The sequence below is a fragment of the Pteropus medius genome, unplaced genomic scaffold (genome assembly GCF_902729225.1).
Source record: "Pteropus medius unplaced genomic scaffold, Ma_sr-lr_union100, whole genome shotgun sequence".
Classification (NCBI taxonomy): Eukaryota; Metazoa; Chordata; class Mammalia; order Chiroptera; family Pteropodidae; genus Pteropus; species Pteropus medius.
The window spans coordinates 13646570-13656784 of NW_024346062.1; the positions used below are offsets into that span (position 1 = coordinate 13646570).

Genomic DNA, 10215 nt, shown 5'->3' on the forward strand with positions numbered 1-10215 from the left:
GATTCATCTAGCTTCCAGTTTTGAACACAAGTACGAGGTGGTTTTTTTTTTTAATTCAGAGAAGTATAAAGAGAAAAAAAAGTTGCAAAGTTCAAAATATGAAAGTGAAAATCTTACACTACCCCAAGCAACCACTAAATTTTTTTTAAGAAAAAGATTACGTACTTACAAGTTGGTATCTCGAGAAATAATTTTTCACGCTAAAGAGAGCACACTACACATAGTATTTTATAGCTACAAGCAGTTCGTATGTCTACACGGTATTTCATTTGACCATTCTCCTGTTGATGATCACTTTAGCTATTCTCATTCCTTCCTGCAATAAACATCTTTATTACATGCACTGTGACTAACTTTTGCAAATATTTTTATAGGTAAATTCCTAGAAGTGAGATCGCTGAGTGCACTTAATATTTGGACAAATGTGGTGAGATTGACAAACATCTAAAAATAAATTGATGTCACCTACGATTGTCAAACACAGGATTAAGACTGTCAGTCCTAGCGGAACGTGGTTGGTCAGCGGCCGCGGTCAGGTGGGGTATCCTGGGGCGGAAGCTCTGGGGTCACGTGGGCGACTTCGCCCCGCCTGGCGGAGGCGCAGCGAGGTGGCCACAGACCTGGCTCACGCAGTAGCATCACGCGGGGTTCGCGACGGGCCGCTCTCGCCAACGCGGAACCAGACTGGCGGAAGGTAAGTTCTGTTCTCGCCGCGGGGTTGGGTGGCCGGGCGGGGGCGGGGCTCCCGGGGCCGCTGCTTCCGGCCGGACGGCAGACTGGGCTCAGACTTCCGGCGACGGCGGCCACAGTATCTGCCCTCTACAGCCAGGTCAGGCGTCTGTTGTGTGGCCTTTGCCCTCAACCCTTCTGAGTCACAGTGAGGCCCACCGAGCTTGTTCATTTTGATCTGGACCGCACCCCGGACCTGCCGCCTCACTGGGGCAGGCGGGGCGGTTTTAACAAGCTTTCCTGGCATTCGTGCGCTCTAGGGTCTAAGGCATAAAAACTGTTCCAGGGTCTCTACAGCCCCGCTGCCCTAGATATTCATCTCCTGAAGTGTGCAGGTGGAACTATCCTCATCTGGACAGCCCCGTTCATTCGGTCTCTGTGGTTACTGAGCACCCACCAGTCCAACAACTGCAGACTGGCTTTACCGAAATATTCACCACAGCTTGAAGTCATGTGCCCATAAACTATTAGAGCTGGAAGGACCTTAGCGAAGGCAGCTAACATGATTGGGGCGTTTCCCATGATCAGGCTCTGTTCTAAACACTTGATTTGTAGTGAAGCATTAATTCTTCACCACAGCCTTATAGCTGTAGCAGGCCTTTCTTAACTGCAGCACAGCGAAATTAAGACACTTGCCCCAGATCATGCATAGGGAGAATTCAAACCCATATGAGTTCACCTAGTGATCATGGATCGTAGATGATGGTAGCAGATTCCAGAATGGCTACGTGACTGTTAATTATTGGGGAAGTCTTTAGTTTAAAACCTTTGTTGATACGACTTTTGCACATTAGTGTTCCTAATTTTAAATTCAGACCATATTTGGTGATATATATGGTGAGGTACACACACACACATCTTTGCTATAAGGTTTGGTACCTTCAAGATAGTTTATGCGCAGGCTACATCTTTTTATAAATCCATGGACGCTACTTAGATGAAATGTTTGGGATTTATATACCAATATTCACAAATTTAGACTCGTAAGATCTGGATTTGAATCTTGACTGCTACTTTGTGAGTTTGGGTAAGCTCTTGTTTCTGTTTTTGTTTTTTTTTTAAAAAGAGCCCTTTACCCTTAGTTTTCTCATCTGGAAAATAGGTGTAATACTCCTTGGGGTCCCGAAAGGATCATTGAGCTCATATATGCAAAGTCCAAGCAGTTGGCACTCACTCACTGAAGGGTGGCTAGTTTTATCTATTATTCTGCCATCCAAAGAGATGGTATAAAACTACTATCTAAGGCATTCCTCTTCTCTGAACCTAAAAGCAAGGGTGACACACCCTGGAGCTATGCATTCTGATAATGTGTAGGCCAAGTCCCCAGACTTAGGAAAAGCAGTTTCTTTAGTGCTCAAGAAGAATAACTTCCTTTAATTTCATGTTTCTTTTGTCTCCAGTGTCTTATGGAAACTTGTTATGTTTTTTTTTTTTAAAATTCAACCTAAATGGATTCTAAACACTGGAAGGTATCTCATAGAGACTGGGATCCATTTAGCTAATTTGTAATTTTATGAGATGTTAACACTTTTAGAAACCTAATTTTAGGCATGGGTCAAAAAATATTTCTTGAAGAGAACTGTGGAAAAAGTTTTAAATTTTTTGGAAGTTTTCTTCATCTAGCCTGCAAACTGAATAAGCTGTTTAATTTTTCACTCACTTTGATTCAGTTAAGGTTCTACTATCTAAAAGTCAATTCAAAATAGAGGAAATGTGTGGGAACATATGAATAGTGCATCAAAGTAATAGTAATTAATATGAACATATTGACTCTTATTGTCTGGATCATGATATTTATATTATTTAAGAATAATATGGGTGCTAGTTATAAATAGTTACCAGATATGATTAATAGAACCATTTATGATGCATATAGGGAACAATTATTTGAAGAGTGAGATAATAGTTTCCTAAGCAAAATGAAAGACTGTAATCATAGTTCTCTGAAACCTTTATCATTTAGCCTCAGCTTTCTTTGCTTATGTCTTATCAGCCTCTGCAAAGTTCACTACAGTTTTCTTTGGTTGAGGGCAAACCCTGCAGACTGTATGTTCTAAGAGACTGAAACTTGAGGGAGGATTGTATTTGGTTCTCATTTATTTGGGAGCTGGGGAGAACTTATTTAACATTTGATACTACTCCACATCTCATGTATTTTGTTACTTGCTTGATACTAGTATTTCTTTTCTAGTTTTTGCCTGGAAAATGAAAAGAGAAATACTCATTTCCTCCTCTAGTGCCAAGTTTTGAAATAAGGTGTACAAAATTCTCAAAGAGTCCATTCATGATCTATGCACAGGCACATTCTCTGAAGATAAGAGCGCCATTTTATCCCTTTTTCTTGGATTTTGGATCATTTGTTACATAATTATAAGGTAGGATACAACTTAAATATTGAAAAAGGAATTTTAAATATAAGACTAAATGTAATATTTTGAGACATTTAAGAAAAATTTTGTTTACTATACCCTTGTTTTTCTTTATAAACTTACTCTATATACATGTATACGCGAATAATATATAGTTTGGTTTTGCCTGTTTTTGCTCTTGATAAAAATGGAAGCATACTATGAAGTCTTAAATATTTTTTTCATTTACATTTTTAAAAATTAATCCAACTTGGTGTAGCCATATTTTCACTGCTACATAGCAGTTCATTTAATAAATATTAAAATTATCCATTCTACAGTTTATTTTGAGTTATTTCCTGTCTAATTTGTTGTAACCATTCTTGTACATGTCTCCCAGTGTATCTGTGCATGTTTCTCTGTAATACCAAAGGTGGGATTATTGAGTCATAAGTATGTTTAACTTTACTAGGTTATGCCAAACTGTGGTAGCACTAATTGATGTCATCACTATCAGTTGCCCCATATCCTCGCCAAGACTTGGTATAATTTTGCCAGTTTGTTAGATAGAAAATAGTATTCCATTTGTAACTTTGCTTTGTATTTTGCATTTTTCTACTAATGAGGTTGAGCATCCTTACATGTGATTAGTGGCCATTCAGAGTTCCCCTTCTGTGAAATGTTCTTTGCTCATTTTCCTGTGGTTATTTGGCATTTTCTTTCTGGTTTATAGGCGTTCTTATATATTCTAAATCTTAATCCTTTGTTGATTATATGTGTTGCAAATTCCATATTTCTTTCCTTTTCTTCAGACTATTTCCCCCATTCAGTTCATCTGTCTGTTCCCATTTTTCTTATTATTGCCCCTCTGTCTGTTCTGTCACAAAATGTGATAAAACCCACACATCCAACACTGTGGAGGTAAATACTACCACCTGAGCAATTTGTGAACTTTGGGTAGTTCCCAAACTGTTTTGAGATATACTAATCCAGCCTCTTGTCAGTCATGGCTAATCCAGATAATCATGACCATCATCCTCCTTGCCTTTTCTTTAAAACACTATATTTTTGCATTTTTTTGTGAAACTTTTTTAAAAAGCATATGTTATTTTTACAATCCTTTTAAAAAGTAGGTTGAGCAAAGATTAGCAATGCAAACTTCAGAGTACAAATTTGACATCTCTGCAATTCACACTTAAGTTGTACAAACCTAAAACCTGGGAGCTATCTTATTTATGTTTTTTACTTTAGCTCCTTCATTCCAGTATATCAACCCAACCTGTATACCTCACTCAAGTTTCCTCACTGTAAAATTAAAATACCTTTTTTTTATAGTAATATGTTGTAGGGATTAAATGAGTTAATAAAGTCTTAAAATGGTACCTGACATGTAGTTAACACAATATAATTGTAGCTACTGCTGTTATTACTGTTATTATTACTTTTTCTCCCCCACAGAGTCAATACCCTAGTCCAAGCCACCATCTTCTTCCCCAAGGACCTCTGCAATAGCTTTCTGATTTCTGTGCTTCCACTCGTTCTCCACACAGCCATGACTTTCTTTTAAAAGATCATGTTCACCATTTCCTGCTTTATACCCTGCAAGTGCCTTCCCATTGCTCTTAGAATAAAATCTCCACACACTGCTGCATGACCTGGCTCTTGTCTGTTTATCATTATACTCCAGTCTCTTTTCTGTTCCTCAGATTAACCAAGCCTTTTTTCCCTTTCCTTTAGGCATCTGTATTTGCTATTCTTATATCCTGGAGTTATCTTCCTTCAGCTCTTAGCATGTCTAGTTCATTTGTATTTTTCAAGTTTCAGCTCAACTGTCATCTGAGTCACCTTACCAGCCCATTCTTTTGCAAAATGGCCTCCCTCTGTTTCTCTCATACATTTCATTTTCTTCATGGGTCTTATGATAGTGTGTAATTATGTTATTTGTATTTTTTTTTATTATTGGTTTCACCAACTAGAATGTAATTTCTAGAAAGCAGAGACTTTATCTGTTTAACTTCCTTGAAGTGCTAGTCACATAGTGAGTGTTCAGAAAATATTTATCAAATGAATGATCATCTCTAACAAGGAAGGAGAACTTTGCAGGAGAATTCAAAGATCCACAGTTGAAAGTTTTCTTTTTATTTTGTAATGCTGCTATGTTAAAAATTATTGTCAGTAACCACTCCTTGAGAATTTTGCCTGCTTAATGCTTCAAACGTATATTCCTCCCTAAATAGATTACAAAGCAATTTGTCCATTAGTGTCCCAAAGATAAAATTAGATTGTGATTAGATGTTACCATAAATCTTTAATTTCTGCCATACAATAAAGGAGTTGAAGTAGCCCTGCTCCAAGATGATGGTCCAGGTACATACAGAATGCCTGAATTTTGTAGGCAGCCTCTGTCCTGTCCACCCATATTCTGGGGTAAGCTTGCTTTGTGTCTTTGCAGAGCTGGATAGTGTCCAGATGGTTAAAGATTTCCATTCTCCACCAGAGGGCAGAAATCATGCAGAGATAGCCAATAGTGTAATTATTAGGAAATAAAAGAAAAAAGCAAAACCCTTTGGTCTCAGTTTCTGTCTTGTGATTTTCATTTTATTACATGCAAAGAGTCAAAATATGCTCTTGCCTAAGGGAGGAGGCTCTTGCCACCCCTAAGGTTATACATGGTTCTTTACACTTTCTGAAAAGCATGGACTGCCACGATCTCTATCCTGATAGGGAAGAAAAGCAGGAATGTTTCCAGAAACTTTGGAACAAACTGTGATAAGAAAAGAGTAGAAATAACAGGATAGATTTGAGATTAGAAGTAGAAAAGGATAAATATAGAAATTCTTGAAAAGCAAGATTTATAGTTTTATTCAGAAACTATCAGAGAAATAAAAATTCCCCCATGTGGGAGGCCCTCAGGGAAATCCTCTACATGGGGCCTGAAACCCCTGACACTGATGCATCTTAATGTTTCTTTCTCAAGTGGAACTAATGGACTGTGACTCTGAAAAGTATATAGAAGGTCTCTATGAAAGGTTGCTCTCTAAGAAATAGGCTGTGCTGAGAAAAAATATATTTAGGATAGTTGCAAATTTTCTACTAAAACTTTGTTTAGAAATATGAGTTTATATACTTCTATAAATTAATTGAAGAGAACGTCATCTCTTTGAATGCCCAAATAAGGCAGAAGAAAGTAATGGCAATTTCTCATTTTAAAAAGTGAAAGGTATCCATATCTATCCCTTTCTGCTAGAATAGTAATCTGGTTGATCTGTAAGAGCTAGCTGCCTACTCCTGGCAAAACCAAGTGAGCCACCTCAGTCAAAAGGTCCAAGACTATTCAGACTATCATAGAAGCCTACCTTCAGCAGGATAATAACCAGTTGTTGTTTACCATTGAATTCAATTGGAAACAAAAGAACAGTGAAACTTTAGTCTCTGTGTCTTTGAAGTTCTGAAATATCCATCATATGAATTGGAATGACTAGTATAAGAGCAGCTTCAAAGTAGGGAGCCCTCCCTAATTTTAGCAAGCTTTAAGAGCCTCTAACTCAAAATCATTATGAACTATAATCCAGTATTTTTTGCTACCAAATGTTTTGCTACCAAAAATGCCTCTATCAGTCTCAGAGAAATCAGATTTATCTTAACAATATTATTATCTCAGAGTTAAGTTGTAGCCAAACTAGTGAAGACCTTTTGCAATTTTCTTTTTTTTTTTGGTTCAACTAGCATGGATCTTGATGGCTCTGAACAAGATCCTGAAATGAAGGAATATTCTTCTGTCTGTGTTGGCAGAGAAGATGACATTAAAAAATCCGAAAGAATGACAGCTGTTGTCCATGATAGAGAAGTAGTCATTTTCTACCACAAAGGAGAATATCATGCTATGGATATTCGCTGTTACCGTAAGGTTTTATTTTTCATTTGCAAATCTTATATTTGTTTACTACCACAAAATTATCAAAATTTCAGTTTTTTTAGTAACTAGATGTAATATTCAATTCCTTTTCAGATTCAGGAGGACCTTTACATTTGGGAGAAATAGAGGTATGTAAAATTAAATCTATTCTCAACAAACTCAGATGCTTCCTATTTATATTCATATTTCATTCTGTATTCAAAAATAATCTACATTTGAATTTGGACTATTTTTAATGCATTGAGTGTAACTGCTAATATTCTAGGAAGTCACAGCCCTACAACATAAAGAAAACTATTTCACAGATAAATGTGAGAAACATGCATATCTTCTGACCTAGCAATTATACTCTGTGATATCTACCCTACAGATGTAATTGCATAAATGTTTAAGTATATATACATATATATGAGAGGTTCATTGCAGCATTATTTTAATAAAGAATTGATGACAACCTAAATGTTTTAACAATAGGAAACAGTTAAATAAATTATAAATAGCCATGCTACGGAATACTATTAAATTAATGAGGCAGATATATGTGTTGGTATAAGGGAATCAACAATATATTTTTGGGTGAAAAATGCAAGTTATAAAATAATAGGTCTAATGCAACCCCATTTTTAAAATAAAAAAAAATACTTTTTACTTTATCCACTTCTGCATAGTTTGAATTTTTTCCAATGAGTATATATTACTTTTATAATGTAACAAAAATATAAATATATATTTTTAAAGAAAGAAACCACACTGAGAGCTTAACTGAGGAAGGGGATGATAGGACTCTTACGTCCTTGCATTCCAAAACTAGCTGCCTTATAATTTGTTTTTCTACTTTATAAAACTGGTCTGTCTGTTTGTCTGTGCCTCTCTCACTCTCTCTCTCTCTCTGACTTCATTTACCTAGTTCCACACCTGCCCTGTTAAAGGACACGTGTTTAAATTATGAATGTTAATTTATGAATTATGAAAATGTGAATGTTTGCTAACAGTTCTGTGGTGATACAATATCAGCATTCCTGTCCTTCTGGTGTAGAGAAAAGCACCTGGTAATGATAATGTGGAAAGAATCTTCCTCTGTTTCAGGCCATAATGAAAGCTGGAAGACCATGCTACTCAAACTGTGGTCCACAAAGCAGGAATACTAGTGTCACCTGGGACTTCTTGGAAATGCAGAATCTTGTGCCCGCCCTAGGCCTACTGAATTTAAACAAATCTGCATTTAAGTGAGATGCAGGTGATTCTTGTGCTCTTAAACTTTAAGAAGCACTGCTTTAAGATAGTTAAAAAGTTGAGAATTGACTACTTTGGATCATAAATCATAAGCTTCAGATATTAAGTTCAAGAGAGATTACTAAAAGCATGAGTGCATTCTTCCAGCAGCTAGTGAAAATTCCTTTAGAAGCACATGAAGCCCTTGCCTCATTTCTGTCAAGGAAGTGACTTTGACATCTAATGGATAAACAGCACAGCTGCAGTAACATGGCTACTTCCTGAATTAGTTATCTTCTGATAGAGCTCTCACATACTGGGCTTATAATCAATTACAAAAGAGACTTGATGTCTGCTAAGAGTAGGTTCTGCCTTATGTTGAATAATTTGTCAATGGGAGGAAAAAGAGAAGCTGGCCTGTTATTTAACCTGGTTCTTCTGCAATAGATTCTGGTCTGAGTCTGAGGTTTATTGTGAACATTAGAAATGTCAGACTATTCAATCAATTATTTCCTTCCCTAGGATTTTGATGGACGGCCGTGTATAGTTTGTCCCTGGCATAAATACAAAATTACTTTGGCAACAGGAGAAGGACTATATCAGTCTATAAACCCTAAAGATCCATCAGCAAAACCCAAGTGGTGTTCCAAAGGAGTAAAGCAAAGGATTCATACAGTGACAGTGGACAATGGGAATATTTACGTGACTCTTTCTAATGAACCTTTTAAGTGTGACTCTGATTTTTATGCCACTGGAGACTTCAAAGTAATTAAGAGTCCTTCCTGATAAAATTATATGGCAATGAAAAGTGTTGTGTATGTTTTGAAAATAATAATATATTGTTTAAATAATACCTTGCTTAAATACCAAAGATGATTAATTTTTTCCAGCATAGGCACATTTATTACTTATCTTTAAAAATCATGTAATCTGAGAGGTTCAAAAGCACATGAACTGAGTATGATGTAAGGATTATCATCAGGATTTATAGAATACATTTCATCCAATTTTCTGGATTGATTAGGACCTGAAGGTTATAGATCTGGTATGTGCCTTTTAAGAAGGATGAAAATAATTTGAAGTATTAAACTGAAGAAAAGGTAAAAAATAACATCTACTAAGAAAAATTTGGGTGGAAAAAAACCTATGTTGTAGCAGATTTCATCATGGAAAAGTTTTAATATATACAAAGGAAACAGAATAGTATAATAAACTCCCATCGCCCAACTTCAGCAATTACCAGCATTCTCCCATTCTTGTTTCATTGATACCTCCATACATTCCTCACCTCCCCTATTTGATTATTATTATTACTTTTTTTAGGTAAAATTTAAACACATTGAAGTGTTTAAATCTTAACTGTCAATTTTTCCAAATATATAGCAGACTTTTTACACTTAAAAAATGCCTTCAAAAATGGGATCAATTTACATGCTGAATTTAAAAATAAGGAACTTATCAGTATGCTGGACATCAAAACCAAATAAACTTTGGCTCAGTGTCTCTCCAAACAAGCCAAACAGTCTTAAAGTAGGAAGACACACACAGTTGCTGCCCAACCATGGGAGATGTGAAATCTCCTATTTGGTAAGCCAAAGTACTCTGAATGCCTATATGAAATTTTCAAATACATGGTTTTTTCTTTTTTTTTCTTTTTTTTAGGGAACTCTGCATATATGTACAACTATTTCATGTAAGCGTTATAAAGAGAAGAGATATAAGGTGTTGTTCCTCAGAATTCTTTCTGCTGAGTTGATGTTAAGTTGGTTGACCCTGTTTTTATTATGCCAATTATTTGTGACCAGCATTGTTCTGGTTGCCTGGTGTTCACACTGCACTAAATACCCTGAGTGCTGGTCCTCTAAAACTCAGGAGCACATAGAATATAAGAGTAAGTGGAACCAGAAAGACCTAGGATGAGCAGAATATGAATTTGGAGTGAGAAGAGCTGTTAGTCAAGATTGGAACCTAGTCTCAAAGAACAGCAATCTTCTTAGTGACATTGGATTG

At 36.2% G+C, this 10215-nt stretch overlaps 2 protein-coding genes across 6 annotated transcripts in view; one reads left to right on the forward strand and one right to left on the reverse strand.

Moving 5' to 3' along the window:
• LOC120612555 (spermatogenesis-associated protein 9-like) overlaps positions 1-10215 on the reverse strand; it is an 87715-nt gene that overhangs the window by 45493 nt on the left and 32007 nt on the right. For 3 of the 4 annotated variants that reach the window (XR_005655483.1, XR_005655484.1, XR_005655482.1), the window contains exon 1: positions 466-603. The exons of the other annotated variant lie outside the window; for it this stretch is intronic. The gene's annotated coding sequence lies outside the window, so the exon portion shown is untranslated. Of the gene's footprint in view, positions 1-465; positions 604-10215 lie in introns of those variants that run through there. 4 annotated transcript variants of the gene reach the window in all.
• Positions 558-9058, forward strand: RFESD (Rieske Fe-S domain containing). 2 transcript variants are annotated; one of them, XM_039875142.1, is made up of 5 exons: positions 558-694; positions 2921-3104; positions 6804-6979; positions 7087-7121; positions 8728-9058. In XM_039875142.1, exons 3-5 carry the CDS (start codon positions 6805-6807, stop codon positions 8989-8991), a joined length of 474 nt encoding a protein of 157 aa, XP_039731076.1. In that variant the 5' UTR covers positions 558-694; positions 2921-3104; position 6804; the 3' UTR covers positions 8992-9058. The 2 variants fall into 2 exon arrangements, with proteins under 2 accessions (XP_039731076.1, XP_039731077.1); XM_039875143.1 differs by lacking the exon at positions 558-694 and adding an exon at positions 975-1756.

What these genes read in the sequence shown, in the direction of transcription:
- RFESD (XM_039875142.1), top strand. Translation starts at nt 6,805, where the DNA reads ATGGATCTTGATGGCTCTGAACAAGATCCTGAAATGAAGGAATATTCT. An exon ending in TATGGATATTCGCTGTTACC is followed by an intron (nt 6,980 to 7,086) that starts GTAAGGTTTTAT and finishes ATTCCTTTTCAG; the next exon opens with ATTCAGGAGGACCTTTACAT. An exon ending in TACATTTGGGAGAAATAGAG is followed by an intron (nt 7,122 to 8,727) that starts GTATGTAAAATT and finishes TTCCTTCCCTAG; the next exon opens with GATTTTGATGGACGGCCGTG.